Here is a 19,782-nt window from a genome sequence, read left to right as displayed (position 1 = left end):
GCATACTTTATATTGAAATGCATCATTAAAAGTAGGGCACTCCTCATCAATTAAAGGTTAGAATTTTATAACATGACAGGAGGCTTCGTATTTGCTTAAGTCTCTCTTTACTAGAACTCCACAGCAGCACAGAAAAACAACCAATCAGAAAAAAGTTAGGTACTATAAAACTCCCCTCCTCATGCATCATTTCCTCTTTCTTTGCTGCTCCGCATCAGTACAGGTCAGAGTACCACTGCCTCCTGCTAATATTAGTGGGTGGCCTTGGGATTTATTTGTTTATTGCTGTAATTTGTATTTATCTATCTGGGAGCTTATAATTTTTCTGTAGCTTTATTCCTACATAGCATGCCTCTCTGTAAGGTGTTCTTGTCCTTTCATGGCAGATGCCCTATTATCATCTGCCTGCATTCTTATCTGATAGCCATCTTTGTATTCGTTTTGTCAGCTATCTATGGCTTCTATTATATATATATATTCCTTATATGTTTGTGCATGGATTCGGGGGTCTTGGTGGGCTTTTTCACCCTTACTGTACCCGTGTTTCTCCCCCTCTGCTACCCCCCAGATACTATATTTGCGTTTTCCCTGTTGCCTCTGCCCCGCTTGGCGGGCTGTAGTTTCCCCCCGGGGTCGGCTGGGGGCTGACTGTCTCACCCCCTCCGACCTCCCGGGCTTTGCCTTCCCTCAGATGTGGGCTTACCGCCTCTGACCCCCTGGGCTCCGAGACCGCGGAGTCTCCTCCGACAGTCCCGTGCCTTTCAGGCCGGTCCCTGGGGCACTCGTGATCGAGCGCGAGTACCCGACGGCCGGATCTTCTTCCTCACTTGGCCCCATGTCGCGGCCGCCTCCGCACCGCGTGTGTCCGACCGGTGGAGGAGGGGGCGCTTAGATCGCGACCCCCCCCCCCCCCCGGCTGTGCATGCTTCTATGGAGATCTGCCTTCTGGTTTGTTGCCCTAATGGAAGTCGGGCTGCTGCCTGACTTTGTGTTCTATCCTGCCTCAAAGGCATTCGGTTTTGTTGTTTATACCTGCAATAAATAAAACTTAGTAGACTCTCAACCTTGCCTTTTAGTACACATCTATGTATATATCCTATATATCCTATATAGGTTTACAGCTTAGGCTTTCTTTTTTCTTATAGTGTGTTTTGGTTTTTTATGTACTTGCTCTTCCTTTGTGTTTAAAGCACCCAGTTACTTATGTCACCATTTTTTACATTAATCACTACTTCATTCTATTGGGGCAATTTTCAGGTGCCCATATCAGGCAGTTATATATTTTCCTTGACCCTGCGTCAGATTTTACCCAGACAGTAATTACTGCGAGTTCTGCTATCAGGATATATCACAGCTTACTGTGTGTTACAGGTATATTGGAACTGTTATACAGGCTCTGTACAGGGCGTATTCAGCGCCAGCTAATTCTAGGATTCATGTGCTTCTCAGTATTTATTTTTCCGGCCCACCTTTGAGGCCTCAGATGAGACTACTCTCGTATGGTTTCTCTGTCCATGGCATATATATGTTACCAGTCCCGACTCTGACTCTAACTGGTAGGGGAGATCAGTCTACGCTGATAATATACAATTTTATCGGGTTCTTGGGGAGAGTCATTGAGTTGGCTATTGTCTAATCCTACTCCTGGAAGAGTCCATGGTTACAGTACCCTTCAGGTGGTATGGTGATGGTAATCCATAAGATGCTAAGAAATTTCAAACGGATCTGTGAGCAAGTGCATACCAACTCACAGTTTAAGGTGAGTATTGTTCAGTGGATCTTACACTCATGGACATGATGGTAACTGGAACAATTCCGCTTATACCCGATACAGCTGGAATACCACTATTTTCCTGCTGGGCATTTAGGGACTGCCAATCCCGGTCCAGGCTATTCACACGGCATTACGCTGTCTAATAGGGTTGATTGTCTAAGAGTCCTATGTCACAGATGCCCTGTGGATCTACAATTTTTAGGGACCTTTACCCGAACTCAGAGGTCCCCGTTACTCATTCAATACCCACCGTAAGCGCTACGGAATTGGAAGGCGCTATATAAATACGTGTTAATAATGATATTATGGTAATACACAACCCATGGATTGGCCCGCTTTGTCTGTGCCCCATTGATTGGCCTGCTTTGTCTGTGCCCATAAGAACGGCCTGCTATGTCTGTGCCTATAAGAACGGCCTGCTATGTCTGTGCCCATAAGAACGGCCTGCTATGTCTGTGCCCATAAGAACGGCCTGCTATGTCTGTGCCCATAAGAACGGCCTGCTATGTCTGTGCCCATAAGAACGGCCTGCTATGTCTGTGCCCATAAGAATGGCCTGCTATGTCTGTGCCCATAAGAATGGCCTGCTATGTCTGTGCCCATAAGATTGGCCTGCTATGTCTGTGCCCATAAGATTGGCCTGCTATGTCTGTGCCCATAAGATTGGCCTGCTATGTCTGTGCCCATAAGAATGGCCTGCTATGTCTGTGCCTATAAGATTGGCCTGCTATGTCTGTGCCCATAAGATTGGCCTGCTATGTCTGTGCCCATAAGATTGGCCTGCTATGTCTGTGCCCATAATATTGGCCTGCTGTGTCTGTGCCCATAAGATTGGCCTGCTGTGTCTATGCCCATAAGATTGGCCTGCTGTGTCTGTGCCCATAAGATTGGCCTGCTGTGTCTGTGCCCATAAGATTGGCCTGCTGTGTCTGTGCCCATAAGATTGACCTGCTGTGTCTGTGCCCATAAGATTGGCCTGCTATGCCCGTGCCCATAAGAACGGCCTGCTATGCCTGTGCCCCATTGAATAGCCTGCTGGGTCGGTGCCTACTTCAATGGCCGGCTACGTCTGTGACGATTTGCTTGGCTAACCTTTCTGTGTCCATTCGTTTGGCCTGCTGGGCCTATGCCTTCTGACGGGTTGATGGGTAATATCACTGTGGAAAACCCAGTGCGCACCAGTGACATGGAGATAGGCAGGTGTCCAGACAAAACACCATTGCCATAGTGTTCAAGAGGGCACCAGTATACGGCCACCTGAATATGGTGGGAAGGGTGAAGGCCCTAAACCTCAGGCCTGAAGGGCGAAGTTTCTTATAAAGACCCCGGACACGTCCACGGTTTTACTCCAGACCGGCGACGGCACATCTCCAAGGAAAACTTCGCACAGACGAGGGCCGGTACTCGGACTCCTCCAGTAGAAAGCGGTGTTTTTTCCTTGTCTTTACCAGCTACTCCGTACCTGCTTCCCGGAATCCTTATAGGTTCGGTAGCTTTTTCCTGCGTTAGGTTAGCTCCTGGCCCTGTCCAGTGGGACTTACTTTTCTTACCTTCCGGCCTGCTGCTTGCCTTCTATCCGAGATAGAATGGGTTTAATTTCTCTTATCTACGTTTATTGTTGCTTTTTGTTTTTTCATGACTTTCTTTTTCCTTTTCGCTCGGGTCGTCGTGAGGCCTGACTTGGCCTCCTCCGACCTCCCGGACACTAGTGGATTGCGGAGAACGTCTCCAGCTTTCCTCGGACTACCAACGGTCTACCTGGACCCCGCGCGCGCGCACGGGATCCGGATAGTCGGTTGATAGTTTTTCCATCGTTGTTTCCCAGATTGCCCTCAGCCTTATGCTGACATTTATAATTGGTGCGCCCTACAGTTTGGTCACCCTGAATCTCTGGGGACTCTAGTTTGCACCACAGGAGGGTGCGGCCCTCCATCACCTAGGTCCGAGTATATTTACTTTCAGGAACAGAGGGCGAACCCTCTCATACAGAACCGGATACTGATTTGTTATTAGAGGGCGCAGCCCCTCACTCGTCCTCAACCAGATACTGGGCTGGATTCAGAGGACAGATTGGGTGGACCCATTCTCATAGAGAGAATCGATCACGGATGTAGACTCTGTTGTTGGTTACTAACAAGGCGGCCCACTCAGGCTAACAGCCGGACGCTCTCACGATATGCGATCACAGTAGTAGAGAGCGCGGCTCTCTCATACACTCGACGCTCTACAGTACCGGCCATTTGTTCATCTCACAGGCTTGTGCCTGTGCGAGACATTGATGTCTACATAGAGGGGCGTCCCTCCTGCATTCAATTAGAGCTGACATCCACGCTATTAACTTCGTTCTAGAGGACAGCCTTGTCATGCAGGAATTACATGTTTAGACTAGATCCCTCTATTTTATCTCCTGTGATGGATCTACTGGAGCCGGACCGCAATAAAACACGCGAGAAATACTCGGAGGTATAACGGGGGGAGTTATTTACACACACTCCTGGAGATGGTACGGCTACCGGATGGTCCTCCGGTATTATGAGTGCAGGTTTTTTGGCATATTCTGCACCATATAATACAGAGATTGCTTTCTGTTTTGGATATCCAGACCATTACGTACAAACTGCGCAGACAGTTTCTCCCATGTCGAGATGTCAGGAGATACGGAGACCTTCATGGAGCACACGGGCACTGCTTTGCTCGGGTAACAAGATTAAGGAAGGTCTATTATCCGGTCTGAAGGCAAACCGTACGTAGGGGTCACAGGATAAGACCGGAAACCCCAGTTGTCTTGACCCCCCCGGTCATTACGATCTTGGGATAAGAGGGCAGGACTGCCCCGTCTCCTCAGAGCGCATACCTGGTGAACAGGGTTCGGAGATGGTGGATCCTCCGTCTATACTTTATTTATCCCTCACGGGAGCCGTTTTGTTTTTTGGATTTGCGCCGACCTACTTTTTAACTCAGTCGAGGAGACCTACGAGACCTTATGGGGATACCTGGTGTACCCCGAATCCTACATAGACATCTTTCACGCTTAGACAAGGACATATATGGGTGGAAATCTGCACTCCGGTTTGCATTTCCCATCCCTTTGACTATTTCTGGGATTCACTATTCCCAGAATAGTCGACCACCATTCCTCCTCACGAGTTCAATTCGGAACCCTGAATGGACGTCCTTTTGGAGTCTTTCCCCTACCGCATCCGAGGATTACACAGTCCACTTGGAATATTGGAATCACTTAGGATACGGCTAGTTTGACCACACTCTGGTGTGCATTAGAAATGTATTCTCGGATGAGACATCTCACCGGGTAGGCCAGGAGGGAACGAAAGATCCTACTTGGTTCTATTGCGATTTGGTGGTGGACTTAGGCGCATTCCTTGAGATTGAAGATCTACCTGCAAGACCGCGTTGCCGGGTGACCCTGGCACGATCGGTGGAGCAACCTTACACATCAAGAGTTGAGACATGGTGGCAGTGTCTTATCGCGGCCCTAAGTCCGCATATGACTTTCAAAAATTTTTCACTGCAGGGAAATGGCTAATAGGGCGGCTTGTCAGCTCATGGACCAGCTGGTAGGCAACAGGTTGCATCCCCACGTACAATGGATCTGTCAACGGACGTTGTTTTTTCAGTTTTTGGGATACTTCTCCAGCTGGCGTCTCCATCGATCGATGTATTGTCATCTATCGCAGTTGGAAAGTCCATTTGGGATTGCTCGGATAGCTCCGAGCATAGGTACCAGCGAAACAAACAGCGTTGGTTTTGTTGTCTGAGCGTTGAAACAGCAAATACGAAGCCTCCTGTCATGTTATAAAATTGTAGATTATGCTAGCTTTAGTGTACCTATAATCTTAATTTTATTAATGACAGGAGGCGAGTATTTCCCACCCATTCTTTTCCCACCCTTGTTTAATGTTAAAAAAATTGGATTAATCAGGTACGTATGCAACTCTGTTTGTTGTCTCTGCTACCTGTCGCCTGTTCTTATATCTATGTTTATTTTCATAAGTAGGGTTGGGATATTTTCGTTTTAAGGTAATTTTGGTTGTTACATTGGGTGCACACATGTTTATTCAGAGTACTTTTCATTGGATAATCAACTTGCTTGGTTCTGTTTTTTCTCTCGTTTCAGTTTACAGTCCATCAACACTATCTGGTTTGGCAGTTCTTCTCGGATGGTGGACATCGTTGTATTCATCGTATCTAGGACTTCGTTTCTCCCCATTATGTTTTCTGCTTTTTGTTCTGTTTTTGTCGCAGCTTGAAAGAGGAAATGATGCATGAGGAGGGGAGTTTTATAGTACCTAACTTTTTTCTGATTGGTTGTTTTTCTGTGCTGCTGTGGAGTTCTAGTAAAGAGAGACTTAAGCAAATACTCGCCTCCTGTCATTAATAAAATTAAGATTATAGGTACACTAAAGCTAGCATAATCTACAATTATTTTGCCAACATGGCTTTATTATAAAATAAATTGATGTGAAACCCTTTTTGTATAGCTTCATCAGGCTGTCATAAGAGACAATTTGTAATATTTTGTCTGTTACCAGGCCGTTCTTTTGATCCTCACTTCTTGATAAATAATGCTGTAAGCAATGTGATTTGCTCCATTGCATTCGGAGACCGCTTTGAATACAGTAATGCCAAATTCCAAAAACTGCTCCGTCTCTTTATGGAAGCTTTAAAGGCCGAGTCTGGGCTCCTGGCACAGGTAGTTTAATGCTTAATCATAATTATATATTCGCCTTATTAAAAGTTACAATTGTTGTCTGAGGCATCTGGCATGTTGGGTATATAATATTATACATAACCTGTCTATTAAGGAAAAATAACGGATCACGTGGCTAAAAGTAAATCAGTTTTCTACATTCCTCTCGCTATCTGAGATTGAATAATTTTTTCCTATTACATGGTTAGGCTAGCGCTAGAATGTTAGAGTTGATGCTAGGTTTAGGTTTAGTATTACAGCTATTGTTAGGGATAGTGTTAAGTTATATAATAGAGGGGGTGGGGCCTGACCGCTGAGCGGAGTGGACGCAGGCAGCAAGCGCTCCTGCGATTACCGGTGCTCTAAGCTACGATATTACCGCAAAGGCTCTGAAACTGGTCACGCATGGGTTATCAAATGATAAAGCAAATCGCGACCTCTCGAACTCGCCCGGCGGTGCTATGAGGCCTACACTCACGCCAGGCGCGGGAGAGACGGCCCCTCTCCCGATGCCTACTTACTCGACTTACCTCATCACATGCCGACGTTCCCTCCCCTATGGACCGGTGGGGGTTATCCCAGTCCACACCGAGCCGGCACTCGATCCACCATACCCACCTGCACTACCGGACCACCCGCACTTTGATGGCAAGATGGCGGCGGATGGCAGTGCTCGCACACAGCTATCCTCTCAGCCACTATCCGAGCGCCTGGACGCCATATTCCGGCGCTTCTGGGAAAAGCTGGAGCAGAGGGCCTCTCAAATACCCCGCACAGATGCAGCAGAGACCAGGGGTCACAGGAAGCGACAAGGCGCCACCCCGGGCGAAGCGAAACGCCAAGCGCCTGTTACCTGCACCAAAAGCCCATCCAGGTCAAAGGTCGTGAGGGAACCCCCTCCGTGGCATCAGCCACCACGCCGGATAGCCGCACGCCGCAGGCGGCGGATGACCAACAGGCCCCTCCGAGACACCCACAAAGGGAGAGACCCGGCCTCAAGGAGAAACCAAGTCAGTGGCCCAAGGATGCTGACCATGAACAAGGCCTGGAGCCAGGGAGGAGCCGAACATCACAGACGACCCCTACCCACTCGCCAAGGCTACCAGGGGCTAACACCCAAGATGCCCAGCAAAAGGATAGGCTGATATGGAGGCTGGAGCTCTGAACCCTCCACCACACACATGGCGGACTGAACGACAAAGGCAGAGCACCCCTTACTATTTAACCGATGACCCTGAAAGCCTTGCTGCTCACTTATATGGAACTGCAGATCTGACTGAACTGAGTCATGCTTTAATGGACTTACTGTGGTAACCACCGTGTATCTCACCAGTTTAACCCAGCTGACACAGTATGGAACACCTGGTCCTCCCATTCTGGGGCACCCAGCCATACCCTTCCCTGAGCTGAGCTTAGCAATGGATGAAGTCCCGGTCAAGGTAACAGCTTGCATAGGGGACAAGTAGAGACACACACAGTAGCTGACCAGATGGGGGGCCTAACAAAAGACACTACACGCACTACTCCTGTACCTTACACCAAGACAGCCGATTAAGTCCACACCAGGGGTAGTTAACTGGGGGTGGGGGTGCTGGGGATAGCGGCAGCTCACAAAACTACTTAGTCTTCATGCCGACTCGGACTTCTCACTCACGTATGCTCAGCCTGAGACACTCTAATCTACGCGTATGCATACTCCAAGACAAACTCCTCATACTGTTACTAAGTTACTGTTAATCGTTATGTCTTATTTATATCCCGACATTACCTAACTAACTCAAGCTTGAACCTTAGACATATGTTTCCTGCAATTATTAACAAAAAAAATGGTGCCGCTATTGCATGCCATGATACTGTTTTCATTGTTTTACTATTCTACCATGTACACACTGTTGTGGCGATACAAGCTTGTTTGTAATACCCATGCATCGCAAAAATAAAGATTAAAAAAAAAAAAAAAAGTTATATAATAGACTTATTGTGTTGCATTGTGCTGTAATGAGAACAGGTGTGACTGGTTCCTGGATTAGGAACTGTTCATCCCTTCAACAGAATAAGAAAATAGAAAAAAAGAAAGACATTATAGTAGATGAAAACCAACAGCATCTTATTGCACTAGTCTTAAAAGTCTAAAAATAGACAGTTTCTGTGGTTTAATACCACCTTTCAGAACACGTAAGGAGGAAACATTGGAAAGCAGAGCAATAAGGTGTGGGGAACGGGAGAATTCTATAGAGCCATGAATAGTGATACTGAACATGAAAAGTCCACAAAGTTAAAGTTAATGGTGGCTACAAGACTACCATACACAAAACAAATGCTAAGAAAAGGAAATAGAGATCATGAAATTAGATAGAAGAATAAGAACGCTAGCAAACCCAGTCCACTGTTCATTCAATTGAGGTTTCATTCTGCCTGGGTTGAGTCGCAGCTGGAACAAATTGAGTCTATCTTGAGTGGTCTAGATCTGCTTTCTTTAATTGGGAAAAACAATGACTGTGGCTTCAGACTTCAAAAGGGGTCTGTGTCTGGCAAGAGAAATCAGAAATGTTATCAATCCTTATATTTTGCCCTAAATTTCGTAAGGCAATTGATCACTGACCACAACCTATTTAATGACTAGATCCATTGGGGTTTTGTCTTACAGATTGCAAATGAAATTCCGATCCTGATGAAAATTCCTTGGTTGGCAAACAAAATACTAGAACCAGAATATAAAATATTACCATTTTTAAATGACTTGATTTCAGAACATCGGAAAAGTTTTGATCCTAATCACATAAGAGATTTTATAGATGCCTATATGCTGGAAATGAAAAAAGTAAGTAAGATTATACTGTGAATAAATAATGTCAAGCCTTTTTGGAAGCAAAATGGACACTTTTTTACTGCAAAGAACAGCAGCTAAGTCCCGTCTTATTTGTGCACAGATTCTAGAGCAAACGGGTTATCAAACAATTAAAATGGATAAGTGTGCAAATGAAACACTTTGATTAGCAAATATAGGTATAAATAGGATATGGGAATCCATCAACTATTAAAGTATTACTCCAAACACCATAATCAATAAGCCGTTTATAGGCTCTGCTGACACTCACAGCCAATGAATTACCATTTGGATAGGCATTTGGCTTTTGCAGATGAGAGTCAGCTGACATGTCAGGAGGCTTAGCACCGGCAGGACCCAAGTAAGAGGCAAACCATTACAAAATAGTTTTCCCCATTACCATTGGAATTGTGCCAGTGTAATCCTCTCATCATAACCACTACAATGAGCTGTTGTGGTTATGCTGCTCAGAGTAACCCTTTAAAATATTTAGTTACTATATGAAGACCACCATAACACAAATTCTTAGATACAGATAATGGGGTAAGGAAGAACCAGGACAATTATGGGAGTTCTGACTGAGGCGGTTCATGTCCTATATTCCCCTTGTCCCCAAAGGAACTATAATCACCCCTGGTTCAGTGCTTACCCTTCTCCCAAATGCAACTTCCAAACACTCACGTTCCCTGGCAGACATTCGTGCCCAAAGTGTATGACATGTGGGGTTCCTGTGCATTTTAACTGTCTTTTGGGGTGTTTTTCATGTTTGGCATTCTGTATCCGGGAGATAATTAGTTTAGCGGATGGCAACTCAATTATCTCCTGGACACAGAGGCGCCTGGAGGGGCACTGTGCGCATTGAATCAAGACCTTATGATGGGGGTTGTAGATATAAAGGCTGCATTTGGCTCAATCTAATCAGTTGTACTCCCAGAACTATATGTCGTCTAGTTACTGGGGGGAGAGTTATAATCACAAACCAGTGATTCTTCCAGCTCTGAGGAGGAATAAGTAGAGATACCCAGTCGGGATACTGTAGCTCCGCTACATTGACACTGCCTGGAAATCCACTAGGAGCCTGTGTGTCATGGAAAGTAGAAACATCCAGTTTTTGAGTGACTTCAGTGCCAACCTAGCAAGTACTACTAGGTTTGGAGGTTTGGTACTATACTATACCAGCAAGCTTGAGAGCATGAGGCCACCTGCAAGCTTTCATCAAAATATCCAGTTTTGGTTAATTTGGTTTCCAGAAAATGATGGATTCAAACATACCTGTAGTGGTTGTCTTCCTGACAGCCACTAAAAGCACTAACACTGCAATGACTGAGTTTCAGTCGGTCATGTGACATTTGACACGGACACACATCTCATCCACAATGTTACTCAATGAGGAGGATTGAATTGGACCATCGAGGGAAATTATGCATCCAGGATGACATCGCTGTAGGTGTCTTGGTGCTGGAAAATGGTAACTGAAAAGGGGGGGTTTACTGAATCTCAATATGGAGTAGGACACTATAGCATTCGGAATACATATTTGTATAGAAAACTATTTAAAAAAATGTTAATTTGCAATGTGCAACTTTTTGAAAGAACACGTTACTTTCCCCTTATGTTTAGATGAAAGAAAACGGCGATAGCAGCTTTAATGAAACAAATTTACTATTGACAACATATGACTTATTTGGGGCTGGGACAGAAACCACATCAACTACTCTAAGATGGGGCTTCTTGTTCATGATGATATATCCAGAGGTCCAGTGTAAGTATTATATTAAAAGATTAACTCAGCCTGTCCATCAATGTCCAAATTGTTACATATAGTTTTATGTTTTTTATTGTTATTGTCAAATACAAAGTAAGTGGGGAGACTCTGTAGAGACTATGCAGAATTCTCCAAGATGGAGGGGGGGGGGGGGCAGATCTTGTGCTTTGTCAGGGGCCCCAAAATTTCTGGTGGCGGCCCTGTACACCAGCACCAATCCCTCCTAACACACACACACACACACACACACACTCCTTAAACATGCACACTATAGTCTCTACCCCCCAAATATACCCTATTGTTCCCATTCCCCTGCAACAACTATCCTAAACAAGATACTTAAATTAAAGCCCCTACACACAAAAACACAAACACACTATAGCCCCTATCCTCCCCAACACACTATTCTATCTACATACAGTCCCTATGTACATGCACACACATACTACACTGCAATCAGCCCCATACAAACACAACTCCACAACAATCTTCCTCCCACACATGTAATCCTACAAGCATCCTTGCCCACAACCAGCATCCCCCACACACAAACCATGAGCAGCATTAACAGAAACAAGCTACACCACAAGCAACCTGCCCTCACAAATGCAGCAAACACAGCAGCCATCCCCAACACTCAACTTAACAAAGAGCATCCCCACAAACATAAAACACCAAAAGCAACCACCACACATACATACACACAACGTCTCACACTTATAAACCCACCAACCACTTAGTAATATTCTCCATTCAATCATACCCCAAACTAGCCACACTATTGCATGCTTTTGAATACCCCAAACTTTTGTGCATATATAATTTGAAACAGAGTATCAAAACACCAACTACTGGTAAATCAAAACTGAGATATACCTACAAATATACAACTCACAGGGTGATAAAGTTCAACTTTTAGAATATTGTAATTTCAAGGTCGCACTCACTGTAAGAAGAAGTATCAAACGCGTTAATATGTTACACTTACAAGATAAATACGAAAATGCCCATCAATAAAGTCCTGAAGTCCCCAGTTGTGATCTTCGTAGTAGAAATGAAGGCCGAAATAAAGGAGTATTTTCAGGTCAAATTAGTAGATATAGCAAACAATCAAGTGATAAAATAAACAAAATAAGGAACAAGGAAAGGTTAAAGGATCTTAACATGTATAGCTTTGAGGAAAGACGAGACAGTGATAGAAACATTTAAATACATAAAGGGAATCAACACAATAAAGGAGGAGACTATATTTAAAAGAAGAAAAACTAACACAACAAGAGGACATAGTCTTAAATTAGAGGGACAAAGGTTTAAAAATAATATCAGGAAGTATTACTTTACTGAGAGGGTAGTGGATGCATGGAATAGCCTTCCAGCTGAAGTGGAAGAGATTAACACAGTGAAGGAGTTTAAGCATGTGTGGGATAGGCATAAGGCTATCCTAGTTATAAGATAAGGCCAGGGACTAATGAAAGTATTTAGAAAATTGGGCAGACTAGATGGGCCGAATGGTTCTTATGTGCTGTCACATTCTATGTTTCTATGTAATAAGCAAACTTTTATAGTGAATTAATAAAACCAATTAGAATATATTGAACACCTGGAATTCACATCATATTGATGGGCCTGAAATTGCACGAATTCCGTGAATGCAACCTTGAAATTACAATATTCTTAAAGTTTGAACTTTATTAGCCTATAAGTTGTATTTTGTATGTTTGTAGGTAGAGATGTCGCGAACATAAAATTTTCCGTTCGCAAATGGCGAACACGAATTTCCGCAAATGTTCGCGAACGGGCGAACCGGGCGAACCGCCATAGACTTCAATAGACAGGCAAATTTTAAAACCCACAGGGACTCTTTCTGGCCACAATAGTGATGGAAAAGTTGTTTCAAGGGGACTAACACCTGGACTGTGGCATGCCGGAGGGGGATCCATGGCAAAACTCCCATGGAAAATTACATAGTTGATGCAGAGTCTGGTTTTAATCCATAACGGGCATAAATCACCTAACATTCCTAAATTGTTTGGAATAACGTGCTTTAAAACATCAGGTATGATGTTGTATCGATCAGGTAGTGTAAGGGATACGCCCGCTTCACAGTGACAGACCAAACTCCCCGTTTAACGCACCGCAAACAACCGCAAACAGTCCATTTGCACAACTGCAAACTCCCAATTTGCACAAGGTTGGATACCAAGCTAGCCATGTCCCGTTCCTTGTCCTCACTGATGTCATTGAAGGTCTCTTCCTCCACCCAACCACGTACAACACCAAGGGTCCCCGAAAGGTGACAACAAGCCCCACTGGGACGCCTGTTGTGTTTGGTCTTCCACCTCCTCAAAGCCACCTTCCTTCTCTGACTCCTCTTCTTCAGACTCCTCTCTCTGCGTTGTCTCTCTCTGCGTTATTATAAGGTGTGTTAAGTAGTACTATTCCTATCAGTTTAATCCCTGTTACGTCCCCTATCAGGGGACGTGTATATGGCATCAATTTTAGGAACCGGGAGATGGAAAAAGATGCTTGGTCGTTCCTCCTACTTCAAATTTGGGGCACTGCGCGTGCAATCTAATGTGCCACCAGATAGGAGTGGTGTGTTAAGTAGTACTATTCTTATCAGTTTAATCCCTGTTACGTCCCCTATCAGGGGACGTGTACATGGCATAGATTTTAGGAACCGGGAGATGGAAAAAGATGCTTGGTTGGTCCTCCTAGTTCAAATTTGGGGCACTGCGCGTGTAATCTAATGTGCCACCAGATAGGAGTGGTGTGTTAAGTAGTACTATTCTTATCAGTTTAATCCCTGTTACGTCCCCTATCAGGGGACGTGTATATGGCATCGATTTTAGGAACCGGGAGATGGAAAAAGATGCTTGGTTGGTCCTCCTACTTCAAATTTGGGGCACTGCGCTTGTAATCTAATGTGCCACCAGATAGGAGTGGTGTGTTAAGTAGTACTATTCTTATCAGTTTAATCCCTGTTACGTCCCCTATCAGGGGACGTGTATATGGCATCGATTTTAGGAACCGGGAGATGGAAAAAGATGCTTGGTTGGTCCTCCTACTTCAAATTTGGGGCACTGCGCGTGTAATCTAATGTGCAACCAGATAGGAGTGGTGTGTTAAGTAGTACTATTCTTATCAGTTTAATCCCTGTTACGTCCCCCTCATCAGGCCTTTTTTAGTCGAATGTATCGCCCACTGTCAGTCCCTTCGGGATCCATCCCTCATTCATCTTAATAAAGGTGAGGTAATCTAGACTTTTTAGACCTAGGCGACTTCTCTTCTCAGTGACAATACCTCCTGCTGCACTGAAGGCCCTTTCTGACAGGACACTTGAAGCGGGGCAGGCCAGAAGTTCTATCGCAAATTGGGATAGCTCAGGCCACAGGTCAAGCCTGCACACCCAGTAGTCAAGGGGTTCATCGCTCCTCAGAGTGTCGATATCTGCAGTTAAGGCAAGGTAGTCTGCTACCTGTCGGTCGAATCGTTCTCTGAGGGCGGACCCCAAAGGGCTGTGGTGATGCGTAGGACTTAAAAAGCTCCGCATGTCCTCCATCAACAACACGTCTGTAAAGCGTCCTGTCCTTGCCGGTGTGGTCGTGGGAGGAGGAGGATTACTTTCACCTCTTCCCCTGTTAGATTCCCATTGTGCTGTGACATCCGGGTGGGGTTCCTTCGGCCCCCGCGGCCACGCCATCGGCACCTCCCGTGAGTGGACAGCCATCGTGTCGCTGGTGGCCACGGCTCGGCCCTCACCAGGCAACGCGCCCCGGGGGACGAACTATGCCGACCCATTCGAGATATATGATTTCCAGGGGTACCATTTAAGGGCACATTTGTCATAGCGCTCCTGCAGGGAGGCGGTCATGATTTCCATGTCATAGATGTTTTCTACTTTATCCACCCATTGTGTGAATGTGGGCACCGTGGTGCATTTCCAGTGTAGCGGTATAAGGGCTTTCGCTGCTGTGAGCAAGTGTATGGTGAGGGAATTTTTGTATGCACGCGTGGGCATGGGCGTGTGGTGTAGTAACATCGTCAGAGGTTGTAGGGGAAGGTCCGAACCTGTAACCTCCCTGATCTTTGTGTTGATCATCTGCCAGTATGGTGTGATGCGTGGGCATGTCCACCAGATGTGTATGTTCGTGCCGGGTCCGGATCCACATCTCCAGCAATCACCCGTGTTGGCGACCTACATACGTCTGAGGGCCTCCGGCGTCTGGTACCATTGTGTCAGGAGTTTATAGCTGGTTTCTTGGAACTTTGAGCTTATGGAGCATTTGTGTGTGAGGAGGAAGATTTTTCCCCATTCTTGGTCTGTCAGTTGGGTCCCTGTCTCTCTTTCCCATTTACCTGTAAAGCCCAACGGGCTACCATCCAGTGACGTCAGGAGGGTAGCATACATGCGGGAGATACCATGTTCTATGTGCACAGTTGTTCGAAGTCCGTGAGCTGTCTGTGGAGGTGGGCTCTACCCGGTAATTGTGCGTGGTATGACTTTACCTGGTGGTAGTGGAATGCGTCCAGTTGTGTGGGAAGTCGGTCCTCCATTAGGTCCGTCAGCTGTCGGATCTCGCTCCCCGAGCTCCATTGTTGTAAGATGATCCAGTCCGCCCTTTGGAAGCGATTGAGGGCTGCCGGGGGGAGGCCTCCCGCTAGATCCGGGTTGTAGGTGATGGGGGTAAGAGGGTTCGGTGAGGTTGTCAGTCGGCGGGCGAATCGTAGGTTGCACCAGACCTTGAGCGTGGCGTCAATGATTGGGTTGCCCGTTTGCAGATCCCTGAAAGTGGGCCGTCCCAGCCAGAGTCTGGGGACTGCCTTGTCTCCATCTGCACCCAACGTTTGGGACTGGGATGGGCGTGCCAGTCCACCATTCTGTGTAGGTGTGTGGCCTGGTAATAGGTCTGTAGGGACGGAAGTCCCACTCCTCCGGCGGCCTTGGGGCGTTCCAGGGTGGTCCTGCGAATGCGGGTCGGTCTCTGGTTCCACACCAAGCGTCGGATGGCCGCCGTCGCCGATTTGAAGAATGCCTGTGGGATCCTCGCGGGCAGTATTGCGAACAGGTAGAGGAGTCGTGGCAAGATGTTCATCTTAACCGCACTGATGCGGCCGAACCAGGTGATGTATTGTCCCGTCCACTTCGCCAGGTCTTTTTGTATGGTCGAGAGGATGGGAAGGAAGTTCAACTGATAGAGCTGGGATAGGTCTCTCGGCAACCAGGTACCTAGGTAGCGAAGTTTTGTAGTGCGCCAGGAGAAAGTGAATTGGGAGCTGAGCTGATTGGTGAGATCCTCGTTCCGTGTTATGGGCATGGCTTCGGACTTGTTTAGGTTTAATTTCAGGTTGGATAGTCGTCCGTAGGTCTCAAATGCCCGCAATAGGTTAGGGACCGATATCATCGGTTGTGCCACCACACGATGCTCCTCTCCGCCCACTCGAACCCCCCTGATTCCCCCGTCTCGTCTCACCGCCTCCAGGAAAGGTTCCAGGGTGAGGGCAAACAAGAGGGGCGACAGGGGGCATCCCTGTCGAGTACCGTTGCATATTGGGAAGGCGTTTGTCAGGGCTCCATTGATTCTGATCCTAGCCGTCGGCGTGGTGTATAGTGCCGCTACCCATGAGCGCATGTATGGCCCGAAGCCCATATGTCGCAGTGTTTCGGCCATGAACACCCAGTCCACCCAGTCAAACGCCTTTTCGGCGTCCATCGATATGAGTACGGTGTCATGGTTAGATGTTCTGGCGGTGTGGATGACATTAAGTGCCCGTATCGTATCGTCTCTGGCTTCTCTACCCGGGATAAATCCCACCTGGTCCGGGTGGACGAGGTCCGGTAGTATCCGGGTCAGTCTGAGGGATAGAGCTTTGGTGAATAGCTTCAAGTCGGCGTTCAGTAAAGAGATGGGCCTGTAATTCGCACAGACGGTCGGGTCCTTGCCCTCTTTGAGGATGACCGTGACAGTCGCCGCTAGGGTATCCATGGGAAAGCGTCCGCCGTCCCGTATGGAGTTGAATCCAGCAAGGAGCTTCGGCAGGATCGTATCTCGAAACGTACGGAGGTACGTGAGCGGTAGACCATCCGGTCCCGGGGCTCGGTGTGGCTTTGAGTTCTTTAATGCCATGGCCAGCTCTTCGAGCGTCAAGGGGCTTTCCAGGTCTTCTGCAAGTTCCGGCGACAGTTTGCATGTAACATGTTGCGACAAATAGTCCGTGATTCTTCGGCGTTGGGACAGGTCACGGGCGTCTCGTGAGGCCTGTTTCTGGTTATAAAGGTCTGTGTGGTACGTTCCGAAAGCTTCCATGATCCCCTTGGGCATATTAGTGTGGTGGTCAGCCTGCGTCTGGATCTTATGGATGTGTTGAGACCGTCTCCTTGAACGGAGCATCTTCGCCAGGAGTCTGCCACTCTTGTTGGAGTATTTGTAAAAAAAAACTGGTTGATTTTCGCAGTATGGGTAGGTGTCCTTGAGTAAGGTGGTCCTTGAGTTCCCTCCGGGTCTCTGTCAATTGAAGGTAGGTGTCGTCGTCCAGCGTCTGTTTGTGGGAGCTCTCCAGGTCTGCAATCCTCCTCGTCAGGTCTGTGATGCAGCGTGTCTTTTCTTTCTTGCGTTGTGCACACACGGATATAAAGTGCCCACGCATCACACATTTATGAGCTTCCCATAATGTCAATGGGGGCATGTCGGGAGTCTCATTTGTGTCAAAGTATTGGGTGATAGTCCGCTGTGCCTCGGTGCGGGCTACTAGGTCGGTCAGTATGGATTCATTAAGTTTCCACTGGCGTTCCACTGGTTTGAATAGGGGGGAGCTTATCTGTATCGATGTCGGGGCATGGTCCGACTGGCGGACAATCCCTATGTGTGCGTCCCGGAGGAGCGTCAGGTGTTCCTGTGGCATGAAGATGTAATCTATGCGGCTATATTGTTTGTGTACTGACGAGTAGTATGTAAAGTCCCTGTCGTCGGGGTGGGCCGTCCTCCAGCAGTCGACCAGTCCCGCCTTGTGCAGGGACTTCCTGGATGTGAGTAGGCAGTGAGGTGGGATGGTACCAAGTATTTGAAGCAAATACATATCCAATTATAGTATATACAGTATTGCACTATGCCATATATTTCTTATTTCCCTAGCTTGGAATAGCCCTATACCATACACAACTCAGCAAAGGAAGCAGCAGTGGGTACAACATCATCATCATCACACCGTACGTCCATGTGTGTAATGCTGCCTGACTGAGACATATCCCTGTTATCTACATCCTCTGGCAATAATGGTTGCACATCACTCATTTCTTCCAACTGATGTGTAAATAACTCCTCTGACAGATCAAGTGAAGCGGCTGTGTTGCTAGTGTTGGTGGTGGCGGCAGGCGGGCAAGTGGTAACTTGAGAGGTGCCCGAAGCTAAGCTGGAGGAGGATGGTGCGTCAAGGTTCCGAGCGGAAGCTGTAGAAGATTGGGTGTCATGTGTTAGCCAGTCAACTATGTCCTCAGAACTTTTCGAGTTCAGGGTATGTGGCCTCTGAACACTGGGCATTATTCTAGGGCCAAAGGGAATCACAGCACCACGACCACGACGGCCCCTGCAGGGTGGCCTGCCTCTGCCTGTCATTTTTTTTTCGATTAGTGGTACTATGCGTGCAAGCTACTGTGACAACAGATATGAGTGGCACTGTGCACTGGCAGAAGTTGGCAGAGTAGACGCTGTAGGCCTGACACACACGTTTGCTGACAACTAACTGCTATTCAATCTATTATAGTCAAAAAAAAATTTTTTTTTAAATGTACACTACTGTTACACCAGATATGAGTTGCACTGGTGTGACACTGTGCCCTGGCAGGCCCTGAAACGCACACGCGTGAAGGAAACTTACTGCTATTATTTCACAGTCAAATTTCTATTTTTTTTTTTTTATGTACACTACTGTTACACCAGATATGAGTTGCACTGGTGTGACACTGTGCCCTGGCAGGCCCTGAAATGCACACGTGTGAAGGAAACTGACTGCTATTATATTACAGTCAAAAAAGCTATTGTGACACCAGATATGAGTGGTGGCACTGGGCAAGTGGGCACAGTATACGCTGTGAGCCTGACACACACGCTGGCAGGCAGGCAACTGGAATTAGATTACACTGGGAAAAAAAAAGCTGACTGATGTTCTTTTTGGGGTGCTGTCCTTACAGCAGAGATCAGATGAGTCCTTCAGTGGACACTGAATACACTAGCCTAGCTATCGATTTCCCTATTAAATCAGCAGCAGCTACACTGTCCCTCCTCTCCTATGAATGCAGCTTCCGAATGAATCTAAAATGGATGCTGTCCAGGAGGTGGGAGGGTCTGGGAGGGAGGGTCTGCTGCTGATTGGCTGGAATGTGTCTGCTGACTGTGAGGTACAGGGTCAAAGTTTACTCAATGATGACGAATAGGGGCGGACTGAACATCGCATATGTTCGCCCGCCGTGGGGAACGCGAGCAAGCTATGTTCGCCAGCAACTATTCGCCAGCGAACTATTCGGGACATCTCTATTTGTAGGTATATCTCAGTTGAGTTTATAGTATTTGAGAGGAATCATTTGTTATACCTACATCTTAAACATGGTAGTCTAAATATCATTTTACTAATTTTTTATTTATTATTTTATTATTTTTCACTGCACGTTAGGTGGCTTTATTGCTGGTAGACCAAGAAGTCACAATGCATTC

At 46.7% G+C, this 19,782-nt stretch overlaps 1 protein-coding gene across 1 annotated transcript in view; it reads left to right on the top strand.

Annotated features, from left to right (window-relative positions):
* LOC134568076 (cytochrome P450 2D15-like) overlaps nt 1-19,782 on the top strand; it is a 63,271-nt gene that overhangs the window by 13,570 nt on the left and 29,919 nt on the right. Inside the window, exons 4-6 of the mRNA XM_063426361.1 lie at nt 6,325-6,485; nt 9,130-9,303; nt 10,930-11,071. Of these exons, the coding sequence (XP_063282431.1) occupies nt 6,325-6,485; nt 9,130-9,303; nt 10,930-11,071 (477 nt within the window). The remainder of the gene's footprint in view (nt 1-6,324; nt 6,486-9,129; nt 9,304-10,929; nt 11,072-19,782) is intronic.

Source organism: Pelobates fuscus, chromosome 7 (genome assembly GCF_036172605.1).
Source record: "Pelobates fuscus isolate aPelFus1 chromosome 7, aPelFus1.pri, whole genome shotgun sequence".
Lineage (NCBI taxonomy): Eukaryota > Metazoa > Chordata > Amphibia > Anura > Pelobatidae > Pelobates > Pelobates fuscus.
Note: the sequence above shows the minus strand (reverse complement) of the source record. Positions and strands in the feature narration are given on the sequence as shown.